At 45.3% G+C, this 23,199-nt stretch overlaps 1 protein-coding gene across 9 annotated transcripts in view; it reads right to left on the reverse strand.

The window, feature by feature from the left end:
* Positions 1 to 943: 943 nt before the first annotated feature.
* The window catches only part of SLC18A1 (solute carrier family 18 member A1), a 37,600-nt gene continuing 15,344 nt past the window's right edge, over positions 944 to 23,199 (reverse strand). For all 9 annotated transcript variants that reach the window (XM_088658174.1, XM_088658179.1, XM_088658176.1 and 6 more), the window contains 13 exons: positions 20,575 to 20,633; positions 19,355 to 19,438; positions 18,031 to 18,123; positions 16,511 to 16,600; positions 15,610 to 15,653; positions 15,453 to 15,513; positions 14,096 to 14,191; positions 8,447 to 8,525; positions 7,916 to 7,967; positions 6,699 to 6,762; positions 3,377 to 3,496; positions 2,758 to 2,891; positions 944 to 1,661 (listed from right to left, as the gene is read on the reverse strand). In XM_088658174.1, the coding sequence (XP_088514300.1) occupies positions 1,548 to 1,661; positions 2,758 to 2,891; positions 3,377 to 3,496; positions 6,699 to 6,762; positions 7,916 to 7,967; positions 8,447 to 8,525; positions 14,096 to 14,191; positions 15,453 to 15,513; positions 15,610 to 15,653; positions 16,511 to 16,600; positions 18,031 to 18,123; positions 19,355 to 19,438; positions 20,575 to 20,633 (1,090 nt within the window). In that variant the 3' untranslated portion in view covers positions 944 to 1,547. The remainder of the gene's footprint in view (positions 1,662 to 2,757; positions 2,892 to 3,376; positions 3,497 to 6,698; positions 6,763 to 7,915; positions 7,968 to 8,446; positions 8,526 to 14,095; positions 14,192 to 15,452; positions 15,514 to 15,609; positions 15,654 to 16,510; positions 16,601 to 18,030; positions 18,124 to 19,354; positions 19,439 to 20,574; positions 20,634 to 23,199) is intronic.

The raw sequence follows: 23,199 nt of genomic DNA on the forward strand, positions 1-23,199 counted from the left end.
TAAAAATTCGTAAGTAGAAAAATCCTATCTAAACAGCATCCAAGATGGCGGACGGAGCTCCATTCGTAAGTAGAAACATTCGTAAGTCGAGTCATTCGTAAGTAGAGGTACCACTGTATTCCTGTAGTATGGAGATGAAAGGCACGACAAGAAAAGTGGATTGTGTGAATCCTGAACTAAAAGTGTAAGAGACTTATTCCTTGAGCCTGGAAGAATAAATACCTGCTGTCTGAAGACAACATCACATTCCTTGCTATATTTGAAGTTAGTTTCATGAGGATACATATTTGGATATGTAGATGACTTACATAAATTTATATAAAGTAGGCTTGTAACTTATGCCTTTGCATATGTGATTGCAATCTTACGTGGGCGAGAGGGAAATAAATAAATAGCTGGAGAGCAGGGAAAAACTACTGTTCCCCACACTCCATTTATTTCCCCCCCCCCCACACACACCAGTACACTCAGTGGGGTTTTCTTGTTTACTAGCGAATGTCATGGGAATACCTGGGAAGCTCTCAGAGTCCTCACACATCTTTTCCAGAACCAGATAAACAGCACTCCTCCTCATTAGGGGGCATTTCCAGTGGTTCCTGATTTTACATGGTTTTGCATTTGCGCATGGACCCCCAGAACCAATTCCTTGCATACATGGTGGGCAAACTGTATTATTATATGATTATTGTATTATCAATGTGAACTGACTGTTGGGAAATTTCCCCTTTTTTCACTCTTCCACCTCTCTGTTTTTCTTAAGTTTCCTTTCTTTTTCTTCACGATGCAAATTCTGGCACTCACAGCTGCAGAAGTACGGACCTGCAACTGGTCAGACCCCTTCTTTGGGGTGTGTGAGATTTTATTTTAAGTTTAGTTAAAACATTTGTACCCCTCCTGATGCAGAGAGGTTGCTAAAGGATGTTGTCCCCAGATCAAGCAGAAGAAGAAGTCAAATAGCTTTAATCACTCAATAATAAGACAGCAAACAATATTTAGATGAATAGCAGAGAATGGCCACTGGGTAGCATCTGTTTGTTTCAAATAGCAAGTGGGAAGTGTTTCAAAGCAAATTTTCCTACACACTGCACATAAATTGATATTTCCTCTATTTCCAGCGTTCAGAGTAGAGGTGCCATTGCTTTTGTTGCCAAAATGGTACCACCTATGTGCAAGAAAGAAGCATCAGCAAGCATTGGGAAACTTCAAAGTTTGCAGAAGTATGAGAGAATCTTGGGGTGAAGAGACCCAAGAACAGTTGGTGAGGACTCAACTTGCTCAGTGGCTGTAGAATGAAGGTGGAATCCAGCTGGCAAGCCACAGGGAGAAGGAATGGAACGGAGGAGCTGGAATCCTGAGCAGGGAATACCCCATGCGCAGCATTCTGTTGCAGGGCCCATGCCTGCATTCTAATGTCATCCTCCGCCATTTATTGTAGTACATCCCAGAGAGACCCCTTAGAGTACTGCACTTGAGGATCCCAGGGGGCTGCACTGACTTGACAACGCAGCCGTTGATTGAGTCTCTGTTCTGCTCATCTTTCTCAGCTCCTATTCTTCAGTCTCAGCTTCTTCCTCACTGCTGTCTGTGAGTGGGAACTCCTGGAGGGCCTTCTGTGTGGTGTAGCTTCTGGTCTGCATGGGGCATTCTTGGCTCAGAATTGCCTTTGTAAGTGGGGGGAGGGGGAGAGAGGACAAAAAATATCAGACACATTGTAAGGTGCCGGCCAAGGGATCTTGAATGCCAGGTCTTTTGCACTGGCTCAGCCCTTCAGGGGGAAAGGTCTCAATAATAATAGTATAATAATTTATTATTTATACCCCGCCCATCTGGCTGGGTTTCCCCAGCCACTCTGGGCGGCTTCCAACAGAAAAATAAAATAAAATAATCGATTAAACATTAAAAGCCTCCCTAAACAGGGCTGCCTTCAGATGTCTTCTAAGAGTCTGGTAGTTGTATTTCTCTTTGACATCTGATGGGAGGGCATTCCACAGGGCGGGCGCCACTACCGAGAAGGCCCTCTGCCTGGTTCCCTGTAACTTGGCTTCTCACAATGGGGGAACTGCCAGAAGGCCCTTGGCACTGGACCTCAGTGTCCGGGCAGAACGATGGGGTGGAAACGCTCCTTCAGGTATACTGGACTGAGGCCATTTAGGGCTTTAAAGTCAGCACCAACACTTTGAATTGTGCTCAAAGGTCCCGTTGTCCACCTGTCTCAGTGAACGACACACTGAGATCCCCTGCCCTAGTAAATCCCCTGGAAAGCAGCTCCTGCCGGTGGCCATGTTTCTGGTGCCGCTCTGCTCATGTATGGGCATCGGAAGTCGCTTCTACGCATGTCCGGAAGTGCGTAGAAGCGACTTCCGGTGCCGCTCTGCCCATTTCCAAAATGTCCGCAGCGCCAGAAGTCGCTTCTACGCATGTCCAGAAGTCGCTTCTACGCATCGCTGCTGGTCCCGGATTTTTCAATCCGGAACTTGGCAGCTATGATCCAGCAGCAGTCTCCCAATGCTCTTTGCTCCCCTGGTTAATGGCACAGGCCAGAGTGTGCTTCTCTTTCATTTTAGCTGCTTACATTTAGACTCCACCTCTTGGCATTACCCCCCTTTTGATATTACTTTTGGTTTATTGGTTTCAGATGCTGGTAGGCACCTTGGACACATTACGGAAAGGTGGGGTCCAAAATGTTTTACATAAATAAACAAGAAGACTAGGAACCCTTTGGATTCGGTCAGATGACTCCCTTGGGGGTAAACTTACAATCTTCTCCTCCTTAGCTGGTGGGCTCCGTAGGAACCAGCAGAGAGGGGCATATGCGAGGTTGATCCCGCCAATGATGACCATCAGCCAGGCAAAGCCAATGGCTCGGACAAGAGCGCCTCCTATAGAGGGACCTGCAAGCAAAAAATAGGATCAAAATACTTTTCGCTGACATGCTTAGTTAATTCAGCGAGCTAAGTGCATCCAGGCTGTGCAGTAAATTCTGTTTCTAGCATTCAGCATCCTTCAAAAGCTGTGGAACGTTCAGAGACAGTGGGCTGATTGGGAGCCGGGGTGAGAAAACTTTACAAATCACAGCTTGCATCTGTTTTAAGGTTGGGCAAGGGACACAACAGATGCTCTGAGGTGACTTTTTGTTTTGGCAAATTACAGTTGAAATTAGAAGAACAGCCAAATGTACTACTGCAGCCTGAGGACCCCTCCAGATGTCCTTTTCTGTCGCACATTCTTGATGGTTTGTGTTCATGATGCTATCGGAGCAGTCGTAAGCCAGCATGCTGTATTGGTTGGAGTAAATATTTAAAAGCTAGAAATGAACAGCACATGGGCGCAACCGATAGGCAAAGAAACCACAGGGCGGCTGAGTACTCATCCATACCAAAAGCAAAGCCCATGCAGAAGGCCACGTCAGCAATGGCATAGACACTGCCGTAGACAGAGGTGTGGCGAAGGTCAACCAAATATCCCATGATCGGCATCATTGAAGAATCCACCATACCTATTTCCAGAACAAAAGGGGGGGATGCAATGAGATGTAGTATTTAACCCTTGCCCAGGTTTCAAACCACATTTGATTATTGTTCTGAAATATTATATTATATTATTAATTATATTATATTATATATATTATATTCAGTGCTTTTTTTCTAAAAAATATTGAACATCACCATTTTATAGTTCAAATTGGGAAGAATAAATACAGTAAATGGACAAAAGTAACAAAGATTCACAAAATGTTTAGGGGTATGCATACCCCTGTGTTCCCCCCCCCCCCGAAAAAAGCACTGATTTTATTAATGAATTCCTGTGAAACATTGTGATAAAAATATCTCCACTTAACATTTATTCTTTGGTAGATATGGTGGTTATGAAATAACTGCAACAAATGACCCCAAAATACATTGCTTCCCCCATTTTCTTAACACACTACATTTATGCAATTCAGTCTTGAAGATATATTCCAAGCAGACCTTTCAAATCACCCTGGGAATTTTCCCTGGCACATAGAGGCAAAGGCTTGTATTAGTCATACTCAGAGTACTGAGAAATAAATGAGGACGACAAATTTAGGTCCATGAATTTCAGTGGGTCTACTCTGTGTATGACTAACATTCGATACAACCCCAAATCTCTGACCCTGACCCATCACAAAAACCTGAAATGGCAACTCTGAATAACCCATCTCTTGACTACCCTTAAGCTCCTCACTTGTGAGTCAGATGCAAGAAGTCAACTAAACTAGAATGTGTTTCCTGGTCCAGCATGCACAGTTTGTTTGTTTGTTTGTTTGTTTGTTTGACATGAGTTTGACCAAATTGTGGGAGGCAGTGCAAGACAGGAGTGCCTGCCGTGCTATGGTCCATGGGGTCACAAAGAGTCGGACACGACTAAACGACTAAACAACAACAACAATCCTAATGTTGCAGTCACCCTGTCTCTGCAGTGCAGGCTGAGGATGAACACAAAGCTGAGATGCAGAAGGCCAGGTGTCCATCAAAGGAACATATTTCTGTTATACTGATAGCGAAGTGACAATATAGTCCGCTGAGGTTTCCCTTCTCAGGTTACAGAGTATGCTTTCAGGATAATCTGGGTTAGAGTGGAGGGGAAATTTGAGATTTGTAGATGGTTGGGCAAGCAGGAGCTTTGTAGGGTTCCAGCAGATTTAAGAAAATGGGGGGAGATGGCGCAGAGTATTAAACGCCCCCTAATTTTTGACATTCTTTTTTAGGGGGAAAAACCTAGTCTTATATACGCAAAAATGCGGTATATTGTTATAACTGCGTTATAAACAAGTGACAGCAGAAGGCATTGTAGAGCAGTCATCTGTCGTTAAGAGTTTGTATGACATGTTTTTCTGTAGCATTTTCTTTATCTGTGTAGATCCAGCCAAAGACTGCAATATTTTTACTGATTTCGGAGTCCCAATCCAAAATGGGTCAAATTTTTGCCCTGATTTTGAAGTCCCCCTGACCCACAGTTCAGGGGATATATTTGTAAACATGTATTACAAAAATATCATTCATCTCCAGTATTCAAATTTCACAAGGTAATGAGCCCTATTATAAAAGGCAAATCCTGGGAATTCAAGTTGCTCAGGATGAAATGCAGGGAACTCTTCCATTCCTGCAGTACCTGTTCCTTTCAGCTTGCTTCTCCCTTCTAGAGTAGAAGTCTCTACTGTCTGCAGTTATCACCACTAAAAAGGCAACAGTTTCTCTAGGCTCGCTCAGCTCCTGCTGCTGCAGAATATAAAGGGTCAAGGGCCCTCTCTCATCCATATTTATGACCCCTCTTATTCCAAGGACTTCCTGAGGCAAACTATTTATTGAACAACCATCCTCATTTCACAACGTAAGAACAGCCTGCTGGAACACTGATTGGCTTGCACGAAGCTAATGCAGAGGTTAGACTATGTTCAGTCTTTATTTAGCATTATTCTTTCATTCCACACATTTTAATGCACCTCCCTGCCACTTTTCAAACGCCAGTTCTTTTAAAAAGTAGATTTGTTGCACAAGCGCTTTAATCCAGTCAAATTGTGCAAACCTAAATTGGCACAAAGCACTCAAAGCCCTCCCACAAAACAGTGACAGTCTGGAGGTATCTCGAGTGTGGACAATCAAGGGCCAAACCTGGTGGGCTCCTGGCCAGAACAAGGATGGGTCCCCTTTGATGGTTGAAGTGCCCTGTCCAAGCAGGACAATGGTGACCTCCTCCAGCCCTCCTCAATATCCAAGGGCCTGCAGACAGTGCATGTTTGCTCATCCTGGACTGCACCACTTTGGATTGCATGTGGGGGTATTGTAGGAGGCAATGCTTTCTTCGTGTCAAACCCCACACTAGGGTGATGACTTTTTCATTTTTTTTCTCAAAAATTATTTCCTGTAGCACAAATGGATGAACTTTTGCCTATTAATGACTAAAATGAGGTATATTTAAAAAAGGTTACGCACAAACCGTTTTTAATTTTTTTTGTATGCCGTTTTACCATTTCATAAAATTGTATTAACAATTCTATATATATTTCATATTAAATTTGGACACAACACCACATTCCACAATGGGGAGTGTTCTTAGCAACACAAGGTATACAAATGTCACACCTGCGCAAGGTAAAAGCCCCTTTTTGGGACCTCAGAACTCAGCCAGCAGACCCTGCCGGACATGCTGGGAAAAGAACCTACAGGAGAGGTAGCAATGCATCGTCCTCTAGCGGCGTCTATACTGTTACTGCAGCTAAAAAAAGCTCCCTTGTGTGTTTGATGACCCTATATAATGTTTTATATATATTTGACTCTAAAGCTTGGGTTCAATTTTATATCTGCTTACAGTGACTTCAAAAATGGTCAAAAAACTGATGAATAATTTTTTTAAAATCATTTTGCGTGTGAGGTTTTTTTTTTATCAAATCTCTTTGAAAGTAAGATTTTATCTAATCTTTAATGAAAGCTCATCAAATTATGATACAGGGAAATGAGGTTGTAAAAAAGTCATCACCCTACCCCACACACATCTAGAGAAGCCACATGTCCAGGGGAATACTGCCCCTAGACCTTTCTTCCTGGCATGCTAAGCTGGATCTTTTATTTTAACTTCAAGCCTGCCATTTCCCCACCAGCCTTTCTAAAGCTGTTTGGCTGTTTTTCAACATGCATTTTTGCTCTATGTGTTTGGTGTGGACGGCTTCAAAACCTTACCAAGGGCAAAGCCAACCCCACCATTAGGCCCGATGAGTCCATAAAGATTTTGAGCCAGGGGGACCTGTAGAAAGAAATGAGATGGGGGTAAGGCCTGGAAAGGACAATAAAAGCCAAAGGAGTATCCTGCCTTTTATTTCCTTTACAGACTTAAAAGCATGTATATGCGAGTTCAACACCTGGATATGAAATGAGAGCACTAGTGGGGGGTGGGGGTGCACCCCCAGCACGATCAGGGAGGGGGTACCATTACGGCTGCCCCCCACGGACATGTGCTGTGCATTCCCCCACCGCGCTGGGTGCCATGCCCCCGTGGGTGGCGCACCACGCCCTGGGACATGCGCCACGCGCCAGCCACGCCCCCGCCTGCTCTCCTCCCCCGGTTCCAGAGCATGCAGCTTCGCCACTGAATGAGAGGACACATCTCAATCCAACATGACGACTCGGGTACCAAGCATGACATTGATTAGGAGTCTTGTAACAAAAATATCACAGTGTAGAGTGTCCCTACCTCATACCAAAATAAAAACTTAGTTGGTCTTTAAGGTGCTACTGAAGGAATTTTTTTATTTTGGAGTGTCCCTAGTCAGGGTTCCAGCAAGCCAGCCATGGCCCATCCCAGCCCTTCAAGGGAAGGTGCCTGGGAGAATCCTGGCCCTAGCCCTATAGGCCTTGGTGGTACAGAAGGCTCTTCTAGGGGTTCCCTGCTGGGCAGCCTCAGATCCAGTGGCCGTCTGATCTTCTGCAGCAGGTTCAAAGTCACGATCCTGCTGCTTATCTGGTGAGTCTTCAGCTTCTGACTCTGTGCCTGGATTGCTGCTGGTTTCATGTGCCATGACATGGCGAGTAGAAAACCATGGCTTGACAATCCATATAAAGATGGGCATGGAAGGAGATGAGTAATGACTTTGATTCATCACTTGAGCAAACCACTGTTTATTGGAGAGAAGCCTAAGTCTGAATTGGGCTACTGCCTTACTATTTGGGTGGGTGGGGAGTGGATTTTCGCTTTCCTGGTGGATCATCGGTCTTCATTTCATAGCACAGAAAATTCTTGACTAGGCTGCCGCCGCCAAATCCTCTTCCAGGATTGCTGTCCCACTCATAACACAAATGGCCAGAGTTAAGCTGGCACTGCGGCTTCTTGGCCTGGCTCCCCATTACAGCTGATTTCTCTGCATGTCAGTCATGGAATACAGATTCACTAGTGTACTCACGCAAAGGAGACTGACTCCCACTACCACCATCCCAATCAGTGAGCAGAGCCACCTATAAAGAAAAGGCAATTGATGAGAGACAGAGAGAGATCCCAGAGCATGATCTGAATGGCACAGCAACCTTTCTGAAGCTAAGCAGGTTGAATAAAACTGACAATCTCATACTGCTGTTATACAGATCTACAATGGTACCACACTTGGAATACTATGTGCAGTTCTGGTTGTACATCTCAAAAAGGGTACCAGAAAAGGGAAAGAAGGGGACAAACAGAGCTGGATTTGCTGCCCTACAAATAAAGGTTATTTCTGAGGTTATTTCATTTAGAAAAAAAAACAGCATGAAAAAGGGAATCATTTATTAAACTTGGCATGCAAAAAGTCCAAGCCTGGAGAGCTACTTCCAGCCAGCATCCGAGATGGGTGGGGCAATGGTATGAATAGGTTTTTAAGGCAAATCCTATGTTTCCCAAAGGTCATAAAAGTGACTCACAGATTTGCAGGATGCAAAAATCTTTGAGCTCCTCCACTTACCGCCCCATTTTGTTGGCTAGCATCCCAAAGAGGTTGGTACCAATGAGGTAAGACAGGCTAGCAGGCAAGAAAGCTACCCCTGCAAAACAGAGAAGCACCAGACTGAAATAAAGGCACATGGCATTTTCTGCAAAGGGACAGAATGACCTCGCAGACCTCTCCTTAAATCCCTGTTGTCATCTGCATAGATACATCAATGCAGCAGTGAACACATACAGGAGGCCAATCTAACAATGGTCAGGGACAATAGGTCTTGTTAAACTAATAAGTATGCATTATGCATTGAAGATATGTCCCTATACATATATAGTGTGTGTGTGTATATATATATATATATATATATATATATATATATATGTATGTACACACACACACACACACACACACACACACAGTATATATATATATATATATATATATATATATATATATATATATATAGGGTGGGAGGGACAAGATTTTAAAATAGGATGAAACATATTTGCAGAGGACTGGTCTAACAATGGGTATTAGCCACCATAACAAAATTAAACCTCCAGCTATAATGGTGTTATTGGCTGAATACCAGTTGCCAGATGGGAAACCCAGCCAGATGGGCGGGGTATAAAAATAATAGCATTTATCATTATTATTATTATTATCCACTTCCTCTCCAAACTGCACAGGTATGATGTTCTCAAAACTCTGGTGGGTATCTCTTTCACAAACACAGAGAGATTCCCAACTATTAGGAGACCTTCCCCTAAACGTGGCCATCAAGCTCTGCTTGTGGGATTTCAATAATAATAATAATAATAATAATAATAATAATAATAATAATAATAATGTATTTGTACTCTGTCCATCTGACTGGATTGCCCAGTCTGAATAGCATTTGAATAGCCACAACTGGAAACCACATGAGCCATCCAGTAAGGCTATTCCTAAGTACTCTTAAGGGGAGAAAGAGAGGCATGTACAATAAAAAAAACTAGATTCCATGTTGCCAATTGTGGTGAAAGGTGGGAATCAGACTGGGTATCATTGCCTTAACTAGACTTCCCCACTACTGGCTCCCTGAATGTTGTTGAACTATAACCCGCACCAGCTCCACCCAGCATAGGCAGTTATCGGGGATGATGGGAGTTGTAGTCAAACAACATCTTCAGAGCCCATTTGGGGTGAGACTCCTATGTCTCCTTTTTTTGAAGGTGTAATGGGGTAATCTTACCCCAAGCTCCTTTGATCATTTGCAAAATCTTGTCTGAGATGTACTCTTATCTCTCTGACCCACCCTGGGCATCATAGATATTACATAACTAAGTTGCATTCAAAGCAAGTTCCATGACAGACCATTTTTTCAAACTAAAAGGTAAAGGTAAAGGGACCCCTGACCATTAGGTCCAGTCGTGACCGACTTAGGGGTTGTGCACGCATCTTGCATTATTGGCCAAGGGAGCCGGCGTATAGCTTCCAGGTCATGTGGCCAGCATGACAAAGCCACTTCTGGCGAACCAGAGCAGCACATGGAAATGCCATTTACCTTCCCGCTGTAGCGGTTCCTATTCATCTACTTGCATTTTGACGTGCTTTCGAACTGCTAGGTTGGCAGGAGCTGGGACCAAGCAACGGGAGCTCACCACCGACCTTCTGATCAGCAAGCCCTAGGCTCAGTGGTTTAACCACAGCGCCACCTGGGTCCCCTTTTTCAAACTAGCCCATATTAAACCAACCCATTTCCTCCCTCACTCCAGCCTCATGCTCTGGACCAAGAGAACAGCAATTTGATCTGCAGTTATAATTAAATCCAAATCAAATATTTGACAGGCTGTCTGTTGGCAGTTGTTTAGCTTTAATTTACTCTCCTCCGGCTTACAAATGTGTCGCAGGCGCCTCTGTTTGCCTGGATATGTCACAGCATCCTTATTGAAACCCAGCCATTTGTGTTTAATTTCCTCTGCCTTTCCCTTTTGTTTATCTTGCCGGTGCGCTGGGAAAATCCGTGCTTTTCTGCTTGTGAAACACCAGGTTAGGCAAATAAAAGCAATAATTGAAAAATTCCCTGTGCCAATAGTTCAAAAATACTCAAAATGATGATGATGTCATTTGCCAGCCTTAAGGACGTAAGACAAACCAGGTCAAAGGCCCATATAGTCCAGCATCCTGCTCTGACAGTGGCCAACCCAGGCACCCCCAACCTTCAGCCCTCCAGATGTTTTGGACTACAATTCCCATCATCCCTGACCACTGGTCCTGGTAGCTAGGGATCGTGGGAGTTGTAGGCCAAAACATCTGGAGGGCCACTGGTTGGGAATGCCTGGGCCAACCAGATGTTGCTGCAAAGACCACAAATGCAACCCGAGTGCAACAGCACTCCCTTCACTTGTTAACTAGGTTCTTTTTACTTATTCATTCTGGATTCCTGCCTGGATGTTGGCATCTGAGTGCTCTTTACTCTTAAAAAGGTAAAAAGGTAAAGGACCCCTGGACTGTCAAGTCCAGTCAAAGGAGACTGTGGGGTGTGGCACTCATCTCACTTTCAGGCTGAGGGAGCCGGCGTTTGTCCACAGACACGCTTGATTAAACCGTTTCTGGTGCAACGGAACACCATTATGGGAACCAGAGCGCACAGAAATGCCATTTACCTTCCCACCGCAGCGGTACCTATTTATCTACTTGGACTGGTGTGCTTTCAAACTGCTAGGTTGGCAGGAGCTGGGACAGAGCAATGGGAGCTCACCACGGTTACATGGATTCAAACCGCCAACCTTCTGTTCGCCAAGCCCAAGAGGCTCGGTGGTTTACACCACAGCGCCACCCTCGTACTGTTACAGCTGTTACAATCTACTTCCTCATTGTTAGGTTTTATCTACTGGACTAGAACCACGTTTAATTAATCAGGCTTAAGGATCCATTGTACTCATAGAATCATAGAATTGTAGAGTTGCAAGGGACCCCAGGGACCATCTAGTCCAACCCACTGCAATGCAGGAATCTCAACTAAAGCATCCAAGACAAATGGCCATCCAACCTCTGCTTTAAAACCTCCAAGGAAGGAGAGTCCACTACCTCCTGGGGGAGCCCATTCCACTGTCAAACATCTCTTACCACCAGAAAGCTACTCTTAAAATTTAGTCAGACTTTTCTTTCTTGTAACTTGAATCCATTAATTCGAGTCTTACAGTCCAGAGCAGAAGAAAACAAGCTTGCTTCATCTTCCATGTAAAGCCCTTAAGATGTTTGAAGATGGCTCTCCTCTCTACTCTCAGTCTCCTCTTTTTCAGGCTAAACATGCCCAACTCCCTCAAATGTTCCTCCATATGAGCTGGGGCTCTTTATTATTTTATTGCCCTTATTTATTTATTTATTTATTTATTTATTGTATTCATATATCACTTTTTTTCTACAAGGAGCTCAAGGTGGCATACATACATGGGTTCAATGATAACCAACACTTAGGTCTATTGATTTCAATAGGTCTACTCTGAGTAGGGCTAACATTGGATACAACTCAATGACTGGCCCAGGATCACACAGTGGGCAACTATGACAAGCAGGGATTTGAACCTGTCTGCCTGTAGCACAGCTAGTGTGTACCCTGTTTCTCATATTTTAAGACATACCCATAAAATAAGCCATAGCAGGATTTTTAAGCATTCAAGGAATATAAGCCATACCCCGAAAATAAGACATAGTGATAGGCGCAGCAGCAATGCCGGCCGCGGCAGGAGGAGGAGGAAAAAAATAAGACATCCCTTGAAAATAAGCCATAGTGTGTTTTTTTGAGGAAAAAATAAATATAAGACATGTCTTATAATATGAGAAACACGGTACATGTATTTCACACATGATGGGAAGTGATTGAGAGTTGACAAAGTGCTAGGCTCCAGGGCAGAGGACTATAAGGTTCTCCACTGTTCATGAAGGGGTAGGAGTCTGGGGGGATAGGCTGGCAAGAAAGGATTAAAAAAAATCCCAAACAACTCCAGCTCCAGCCTTTATGGAGCAAGTTGTCACCTTGGAGCTATCCAAGGTCCTGCAATACCAATCTCATGGTACCCGGATGTCCATTGTTCTGTATAGTCTCCTGTTCATGGTCCAAACAAGACAACTGCCCTGCAAAGAGAGCAGTGGGATCTTTGCCACTAATGCAGAGATGGGGAATCCGCAGCCTTCCATATGTAGTCAGATTCCATCTCCTATCAGTCCCAGGCAGCAGTGATCAGGAATAATGGTAGTCTAGCAACATCTGGAGGGCTTCCCATCTCTGCACTAATAGATCTTATCCTCAATTTCAGAATAATGATTCCTCTTTATTCTTCACATGTTTCACATGTTCTGTGTCGCTCGTTTGTAACAACCTCATCCTTCTTTGCTCCACTGCTTGTTCTTAGAAGCAAGCAGAAAGGTCATGCTCACAGGCCCTTATTTAGCCAAGGCTTCCTGCTGACTAACTGGTTGTTAACTTGATTAGTGGCTTTCGGGAGCACTATTGCACCTAGGTAGCAATTTAATTTAGGAAGAAAGCATAGCTGAGAGCATCTCCCTCCAAGGCCCCTCCTTCCCTAATTGAATTTCAGTTGGGAGGGTTACAGAAAAGGTAGGCAATTTCATCTCATTATCCAGTCTCTAAGGCAGCACACAATTGTCATGTACCGAATCACCCTCCCTTTGCCTCTGAAGATACCTTTGTTGTTGCTATTTTAAATCTGTAGGTGCACCTTCAAAAGCCATGTTGCTTGATATGGTTGTGTTGGTGGGGGTGGAGTGGGTTCCTCTTGAAGTTTGCAGTTTGAGGCATGTGGGGAAAAGTCCTCTCCCACCTAGTTGCGGCTGTTGCATGCAAAATCATGCACATTCAGGTCCAAGTCATTTTACTAGCTAAGGTGAAGATAATGCCCCATCTACTCCATATATTGAAGCCAGGTGGACTGCAAGTTGACTCTCAGGTCACTTCCAGACTGCAGCTATTTTCAGGTGGGATTAAATCACACATTGGCAAATTCATGGTGTGTAATTAATCAGTCTTCCCAGTCTTGCACAGCAGACCAATTTCCAAAAAGATCACAGCATTTGTGATAAGGAGAGTGACAAGGAAAGTGTGGGATAATGCTTGCTTTGACAGAATGTTGTTTAACCTCCCCACACAAAAAAAAGATAACCCATAATCAAAACAGGTGCTCATTAAATAGCCAACTGCATCTAACTCCCCACAAAAGGAATAAAAACGAGTGCTCGGTAAATAGCCAACATCTAATATCTCTGGAAACAAATTACAACGAATTTTCATTAAAAAGCCAACATTGTCTAATCTCCCTGGAAACAAATCAGAATGACTTTTCAAATAAGTAGGTTGTCACAAAGTCCTTTTACCTCAATGCTAGTGATGGGAGTGTCTAACCTCCACACTTGAGGACAGCAGGCTAACAAAGCAGAATGCATGGCACACCTAGCCCTAGAATGGCTAGGGAGCTCAAGAGGAATGGCAGGGGGCTGCTGCATCCGACCCCCATCCCAACACCTGCCACCTGAGAATCCCCCCCCAAAAGACCTCACAACCACCTGAAAGTCAGTCCTCCACTACTTCAGACCTATCAGCCACCTCCTTTGGCTAAAGGCTAGTGGCCTTTTGCCAACTGATAGCCAGGAAGGATACAAAAAGAAACCTACCCAGTTGCCACTCTGGGGAGCACATGGTTTGCATCATCCAAATGGGCAAAGTGGCTTCGAGGATCGCAACCCCCATGTTGGCAAAGCAGATTGAGCCTGGAGGGAGACGAGAGATACCTGCGTTGTCACCGTTCTTGTTAGGAAAGCAAAAGGCAAAGCAACCCCCCCTTCATCCCTGACCATTGTCTATGCCAGCAGTGGCTGAAGGGTTTCCAACAGCTTTCGGAGGGCTACAGCTTCCCCACGCCTGGTGTAGAGAATCCCAGAAGCTCCAGAAGCAGCATATTTTGAAGCCCCTTTTGGCAATATGAACTAATAAATAATCAGAATACAAATAAGTTCCCACCGCCAATGAAAATGGGGACCTCCCTATTCTCAACCCAACAGATCTCGTTCATTTCCGCTGTTTCCCTTGGCATGTATTTCGTTGAAAGAATCAAAGCGACAAAAGCAGTAGAATCAGAGGAGCAAGGGTTCACTAAAACAGGGGTGGCTAACCTGCAGCCAGGGCTGGTCCAAGACATTTTGCTGCCCCACGCAAAGGGGGAAATGCCTCCCCCTTCAATGTACAGAAGGTGAATGAATCGGCAGGTGAATCTGACTTCAACAAAGTGATGGGGCAACCTTCTTCACCAGACCTAAGGACCTTTTCAGTACCCAGAACTTAGAGGACCCAGAAGGGGGACATGTGGCAACAGAGAAGAATGGAGCTGCTGCTGTTCCAGAGCTTCTGCTGCCTGAGGCAGCTGCCTCCTCATGCCTAATGATAGGGCTGGCGCTGCCTGCAGTCCTCCAGAACTACAACTCCCATCAGCCCCAGCTAGCATGGCCAGTGATCAAGATGGTGGCAGTTTTAGTCCAGAAGCATCTGCAGGGCCACATGTTGACAAGTCCTGCTCTTAGAAAAGGGAGCTGCTTTTTTATTCATTTATTTTTATTAATACAGTGGTACCTCTGGTTAAGAACTTAATTCATTCCGGAGGTCCGTTCTTAACCTGAAATTGTTCTTAACCTGAAACACCGCTTTAGCTAATGGGGCCTCCTGCTGCCGCCGGAGCACGATTTCTGTTCTCATCCTGAAGCAAAGTTCTTAACCCAAGGTACTATTTCTGGGTTAGCGGAGTCTGTAACCTGAAGCATCTGCAACCTGAAGCGTTTGTAACATGAGGTAAATGTATTTGTTTTGCCCTCCCCCTTGATTGATGCTTGGGGTATTGTTTTGTTTTTGGGAGGGGCGCACATATTTTCTGAAGTTTATAAAAATGTTCCTCTCACCAGCTTCATATCCAAAGAAGCTGAATTCCAGTGATGAATATCCATGACCCCAAATGTCCAGGAGGAAGGCATGGCAACTTACCTGCTGCAATCAAAATGTAAGGGTCTCCTAACAAGGTCAACAGCGGAGTCCCTTTCGTACTCTGGAAGACACACAGAAGAAGGTAGATTTTATTTTTTGCAATAATTCTAAAACAATTAAAAAACTTAAAAAACGAATAAGTGTATGTTGTACCTACCTCAGGCGAAATCTTTGATGGATGTAAGATACAAAGCTGTAAAGCTAACACAGAAACATCGTTACTGGCTTGCTTTTCTTGGAATGTCATTTCAACTTTGCTCTTAATGGTGATGTTTTGATGCTCCCTCTGTTTCCATTTATTGCTCCACTCACTCCCCACAAATCCTGGGGACTGTGGTTTACCCCTCACAAGAGTTACAATTCCCAGCATGCTTATCAAACTACAGTTTCCAAGATTCTCTGCAGGGGGGAAAGTTATGGGCGTTAAATGTACGGTGAGGCTGTGATTTCGGCTCTCATTTGGCTTTGGAGCTCGGGCGGTCAAATCCTAGGCTAATTTATCCAGACGTACCGGTAAGTCCCACTTTGTTTAGTGATATTTACTTCAAGGGAAATGTGCAAAGGACTGGAGCCTGCTGAGATCCCATCCACAGCATGCACTTAAGGGACATTTAAAGCATTTGACGTCCCCCAAAGAATCCTGGGACCAGTAGTGTACTCCTCATAGAACTATAATTCCCAGCACACTTAAAAAACTACAGTTCCCAGGATTCTTTTGAATAAGCCATGTGATTTAACTGTGTGTTAAATGGACTTTAAACGTATGGTGTGGCTGTTTGTAGTTCGTCTTGCCTCAGCCACACAGTGGTCTTGATCCTGCCACTAGTTGTGTCATCGTGGCAGGGCATCCATGCCCCTACTCACCAGAATGAGCACCGGGGGGGGGGGGGTCCTCAAATGCATCGCATCTGGCTCAACACATTTTGAAGGGAGTTTTGAAGTTCTACACATTACCATCTAAAGAAGTCTTGCCCCACACATGCCCCGTAAGACCATTAAGTCCAGAGCCTAAAATGGCCAAACTGCCCCACTGCGTGACACCTCAGAGAGCTACTCACCTCCGTCCAACAGAGCTAAGAATGCCAAGATCATAAAAGGAGATGACTTCCCAACAAATTCATACATGACACTTCCAAAAGGAGCACCGACTGCAAGGAAAACAGTGATGATCAGCACTGCCGGTGTTGGAAAAAGCAACCATAGAAACAGAAAGAGGTTTATAGCAGTGGGGAACCCTTCTCACCCCCAAGGATGCCATTCCTGGAGTGGCCAGTAGCCAGCAGAGCCAGAGCAAAGCTGGGTGGAGCAGCAAATGTGAATGTTGGCATTGTACAGTAGGCTAGTTTCTATGCAGAAGCAAACACCGCGCTCTGTCCTCCATCCAGATCAAAGGCATGAGCGGAGTTCAAGAACACATTTCAGTCAGGCAAAACCGCTGAAAGGGGGCGTGAAACAGGGATGATGTGCCTGGTATGGCCTGAGGAGAGACCCGAGGCTTGGATGGCTGCATTTGGCCTTCAAAGTCCGAGGCTCCACATTCCTGCCTCTGAGGATCAGCACCTGATTCCTCCAAGGATTCAGAATGAAGGTAGTTCACGTCAACGGGGTGGAGGGCACTGGTGGAGGAAGAGGGGTGGGGTGGGGAGCACACCACCCCCGGCAGCGTGATTCTGGTGGGGTGCCATTGCGGCTGCCCCTCCACCCGGACTGGGCGCCACACACACCCCAGGTGGTCTGCCACGCCCCCGGGATGCGCGCCAGTCCCGCCCCTGCCTGCTCTCCACCCCCACCCCCGTGCCGGAGCATGAAGCTCCTCCGCTGCTGGAGGGGAGAGAGGTTGCTAGTAGCGTTGGACAAATCATTTTTATTCTTTATGATCTCCCATTTTTTAATACAGTACTATTACTGTTCATACAGAGGCATCAGTGCACATTTACACATTCTTACAGAGTTTCATACAGCCCCTGCCCCAAGACATATCCCTGCCCCCAAGAAGCCTTGAGCATGAATTGGGGAAGACAAGAGGAAGAAGAGGAGGAGGTACTGTAAGGTGAGCAGGCTGTGATTCTGTGGTTGAGACAGAGAGGAGAGGGAAGTGGGGAGATAATTGGCTAGTTTAAGCCCTTGAGAGCTGTGGCATTATGGAGATTTGGAACTCCCTGCCTCTTGACATAAGGCAGGCACCTTCACTAGACTCTTTTCATTACCTGCGAAAAGCAATTTTTTTTAGGCAAGCCTGTTCAGACAAATAGAATATTGACATGCGTTTTAATCTGGCTTTTGGCTTATCGCTGATTTTTATTATTTTTTATCAGTTTAAATACTGCAGTTGTTTTTACCTGTGTGTGTTTTCATCTGATGATTGTATTGTTTTATTCTTTCTGTAAACCGCTTTGAGGTTTTTATTGCCATCAAGCAGCATATACATTTTGTGACATAACTAAACAACCTGCCTGGATCTAAGTGGGCATCACAAATTAGAAATAGGGGGAAAGACTGAAGCAGTATAGAGAGGCAATCCACCAGCATAAGTTCGGACGTTTCTACCTGTTTGCTGTGGATGTGAAGGATTACTCACCCAGCACTCCCAAAGCCAGGCCCCCCAAGGCTATTCCCATGGCATTTCCCCTCTCGTAGTCATCCGTGTACACGCTTGCTAGCATCCCCAGACCTGCAAACAGAGAGAATAAAGCCACTGTGGTGAAGTGGTAAGCGTGTTGGGCTACAACTTGGGGGCCCAGGGTTCAAATCGCCACTCATCTGTGAAACTCCTTGTGTGACCTTGGGCCAATCCTCGTCTCTCAATCTAACCTACCTCGCAGGATTGTTTTGAGGGCAAAAAGGGAAGCAGGAGAGCAATGCACACCGTCTTGAGCTCCTTGGAGGAAAGGAGGGTGATAGGTAGTAAAGAAATAAGATTTGAGTGCCATTCTGGGCTCCTCATTTAGGAGCACAGGAAACTGCCTTATAGAGTGTCAGGTCATGGGTCTATCTGACTATCTGGCAAGTGGGCAGTAGCATCCATTGGGGGTGCGGTAAGCAAGGAAGCTAGCAGCGGGTGGAGCCAGAGCCAAAGGCAGCTCTTTGTAATTTTGTCCCATCATCTATACTGAGCTCTACAAGGGCAACTGTGAGATTAAGGAGAAGGAAGCTCTCAACCAGAGGTATGATGGCAGGAAGATGGGGTCTGATTGAAGGCTGACAGGTTAGTGGGGCAGTGCCCTTCCCCCCCAATGGAACAGCATCTCTAGGGTTTTAAACAGGGTCCTAGTCCTACCCGAAGATGCCAGGGAGAGAACCTGAGACCTTTCCACACAATGCATGTGCAACAGCCCCTCCTCTATGGTGCACCCTCTAAAGTAAAAAGAAAGAGAAAAGGTAAAGGACCCCTGGACGGTTAAGTCCAGTCAAAGGTGATTATGGGGTTGTGGCGCTCATCTCGCTTTCAGGTCGAGGGAGTTGGCATTTGTCCACAGAGAGCTTTCCAGGTCATGTGGCCAGCAGGACTAAACCGCTTCTGGTGCAACGGGACACCGTGATGGAAACCAGAGTGCACGGAAACACCATTTACCTTCCCGCCACAGCAGTACCTATTTATCTACTTGCACTGGCGTGCTTTCGAACTGCTGGGTTGGCAGGAGCTGGGACAGAGAAATGGGAGTTTACTCCATCACGGGGATTCGAACTGCTGGCCTTCCGATCGGCAAGCCCAAGAGGCTAAGTGGTTTAGACCACAGCGCCACCCGCTCCCAGTAGCATGTAGCTACAGCTGCAGCCCCTCCTCTATGGTGCACCCTCTATGAAGAGTCCTCTCTTGCTGCCCAGGGACTGGGCTGGTGTCTGCTGGCACCCCAGGACACTCTCCTAGCAGCACTGCTGGTAAGGCCTGCCCACATATTTACCTGCAACAGACGAACAGGCAGAGCCAACGCCTTGGAGCGCTCGGGCGATGAACAGCAAAGTGTAGGTACTCGAGAAAGCAAACACTAAGAGAAGGAAATAGATGTGCCCAGTTGTAACAGTGTCATAGTCAGGTTATTGGGGTGATGTTTGGGAAGTGCTTTAAACCCTCTGCAGCAGGGAACATTCTCTCAAGGGCCGCATTCTCTTCAAAGCAACATTCCAAGGGCCATGTGCCTGTGTTGGTTGGGGCCAGAGACAAAAGTGGGCAGAGCATGTAATCTGGGGAAAATTCTGAGGGCCAGACAAACCGGCCTGGAGGACCATATTTGACCCCCTGGCTTGAGGTTCCCCAGCCCTGCCCCACGATATTGCTGCTTCAATTATTGCTATTGTGTCTTATTTGTAGTCTATGTTGAGAATCCCAGGCTGAAAAGGAGGAATGTAATTATAACAGCAGCAGTTATCAATACCTCTTATTCCTTCAGCCCTCCAGATGTCGCTGAACTACAACTCCTGTCACCACCAGCAAGCATTGACAAAGGTGAGGGATGGTGGGAGTTGTAGTTCATGAACACCTGGAGGGCCCAAGATTCCCCACGCCTGCTCTAATAGCAAACACAGATAGTGAGTGCTGACAGGATTCGAGCCAAAATAGGGCTTGAGAAACAAGAGGGCCGTGGTTTGCAGAAGTACAACAAACAAATATAAGAATGTAAATGTCTAAGGGAAGACTGAGAAATAAAACAGCCCAATGAGGACTGGTGGGAAGCAGGGAGGAGAATGGAATATTCTGGAGGATGGCATGGCAGGTGAGTTGATGGCCTCCACTTGTTCCAATTAAGAGGTGAGCATGAGAATAAATACTGCAGCATTTTGTTACAGGCTTGACTTGTAATAATAACAATAAAGGTTGCAATGTTCTGTACATCAATTGGCCAGTTTAAAAACTTTGAATCCACTAAAGAGGTGCCCTGATTAATGCTTTAACACACAAGCTTATAAAATCTGCAGGTGGCAAATAACATCACAAAAGAGGTATTCCTCCCCCTTTTCCTCACATAGTAGGGGGAAAAAATTTTCCTACAAGGATGCCCACTAGAACAATATCAACAAAAAGCACCCTGCTTGCTTAAAAAAATTAAACTTTTACTCATAGGCAAATTTCACAATCTCGTAGATAAGAAACCTGAAGGCCAGCTATGAGGTGCAGGATACTTACAAAGGGTGGAGAGGAACATGATGACAAATCCAAGAAACATGGGGATATGGTATCCTATCCTGCAGGGAGAGAAGACATAAGGGTTTGCATTCAGTGTTAAGCACACACTTATTCCCCAGACCAGAGAGTGTGTCTGTGGAATGGGTTCTGTCTACAGAATACTTTGTCCAGGGAAGGGCCACCTCTTTCCGACTTAGTCATCCTTTTGGCACCAAGCAGTTGGGGAGCACCACTGACTGGATATTTTTACTCTTTGTCTTTCGCAGAGTTAAAAAGCGACACGATAGTATAGAATGATGCATGGTATGGAAACTGGGTAGAGAAGAGTTTTCTCCTTCTCTCGTAACACTAGAACTTGTAGGCATCCAATGAAGATGATTGCTGGCAGATTCAGGACAGGCAAAAGAAAGTTCTTCACAAAGCGTATACAGTGGTACCTTGGTTCTCAAAACACCTTGGTACTCAAACAACTTGGAACCCAAGCACTGCAAACCCGGAAGTAAGTGTTCTGGTCTGCAAACTTTTTTTGGAAGCCGAACATGCTCCGTTTTGAGAGTTACACTTCCGATTTGAGTGTTACACTGAGGTCTGTCTGTTTTTGCTATTTATTTTGCGTTTTTGTTTTTCCAGCTCTCTCTTTTGTTTTTGTGACTGTGTGGAACCAGTTCAGCTACTGATTGATTGATTGATTGTGTAACTGCAGTACATTGTTTATTGCTTTCATTTTATGGATCCATGATCTCATTAGATAGTAAAATTCATGTTAAATTGCTGTTTTAGGGGTTGTTTTTAAAAGCCTGGAATGGATTTATCCATTTTGCATTACAGTGGAACCTCGGTTTATGAACACCTCGGTTTATGAATTTTCGGTTTACGAACGCCGCAGACCCATCCGGAACGGATTAATTCACTTTCCATTACTTTCAATGGGAAAGTTCGCTTCAGTTTATGAACGCTTCAGTTTATGAACAGACTTCCGGAACCAATTACACCCATGCTTCGGGTTAAGTACGCTTCAGGTTGAGTACTCTGCGGACCCGTCTGGAACGGATTAATCCACTTTCCATTACTTTCAATGGGAAAGTTCACTTCAGTTTGTGAATGCTTCAGTTTATGAACAGACTTCCGGAACCAATTGTGTTCATAAACCGAGGTACCACTGCACTTTCTATGGGAAAGTGCGCCTTGGTTTTGGAACGGACTTCTGGAACGGATTGAGAACCAAGGTACCACCGTAGTTAGGCTATGGAATTCACTCTTGCAGGAAGCAGTGATGGCCACAACTTGGAGGGCTTTAAAACAGGATTAGACAAATTCGTGGAGAATAAAGATGCCTGTGCTCTGTCTCCACAGTCAGAGGCAGCCATGCTTCTGAATACCAGTTCCTGGAAAACTTAGGAGGGAAGAATACTCTTCTGTTCAGGTCCTGCATGGAGGCGTCCCATAAGTATCTGGTTGGCTGCTGCTAGTCCAGGATGCTGGACAAAAAATGGGGCACTGGCCTGATCCAACAGGCTCTTACATTCATAGATTAATGTATTTCCATTACAGATTTTTATTTTGCAGTCACACCCACATCATGCATCCACAAAGCACACCATAATCCTGGGAAATGTAGCTTTGTGAGGGCTAAACTACTATCCCCATAAGTATTTGGGGAAATTAAATAATAATATAATAGTAATGATAGTAATAATAATGATATAAGTAGTTAAAATCCATAAATATTTTTTTTAAAGAAAGAAAAGAACTCTGAGGCAATAAAATAATCAGAATAGCTCTTCAATTTACTGTGAATTGTAAACAATATATTGTTCTAGGTAACTTCAATTAATAATAATAATAATAATAATAATAATAATAATACATGTGCTTTAAATCAGGGGGGAAGGAAGGGGTGCGGTGGGGGCGGGCGGCTCCGGGTGTCACCACTGACAAGATGCCCGGCAGCACTCACCGTGGGGCCTGCAGCATGCCCGAGCCACGCTTCTCACCTGGGAGTGATGCGGTGGCTTGGGGGCCCGCAGGTTCCACGCTGCCCCAAACTGTCCGCCTGCTGCCTCCCCTTCAGCTGTAGGGCGGCTGGGTGGGAGGAGGCAGGCAGACTCCTTGAGGCACCACTGAGCATCCTGCCCCTATGGGCAGCTCGCCCCGCCCCTGGGCGCGCCGCCCCAGGCGCGCCCGAGCGGCTTCCTCCGCTGTTGCTTTAAATGTATGTTGTGGGTGTGACCATCTTCTAAAGTGCTTTGGGAATTTTTGTTGTGGCAAGTGATTCATGTATTAAGTAAACCTACAATGAGACATGTGTTCCATCTACCCTAAAAGAGCCCACCAATGCTGACACTTGCCATGTCTCTCTCTTAGATGAGGCAATAGGCACCACTGAATATTTCCCACCAAGCCCCAAAATGCCCAGCATAGTGCCACTCTATGATATTGCAGAAAATTAAAATGGAGCCCGGACTGATGCTTTGTCAGCATGCACCACAATGTTGCATGCTTCAGGGCACGGTGGAAAATTTAAAGTAGCAGCTCATAGCACCCCACTACTCCCCCCGCCACCAAGTAAACCAAAAGCCAGGAGCCCAGAAAATTTAGAGGGGCATCACAAAGGACACTTTGCTG

Source organism: Zootoca vivipara, chromosome 14 (genome assembly GCF_965207765.1).
Source record: "Zootoca vivipara chromosome 14, rZooViv2.hap1.1, whole genome shotgun sequence".
Lineage (NCBI taxonomy): Eukaryota > Metazoa > Chordata > Lepidosauria > Squamata > Lacertidae > Zootoca > Zootoca vivipara.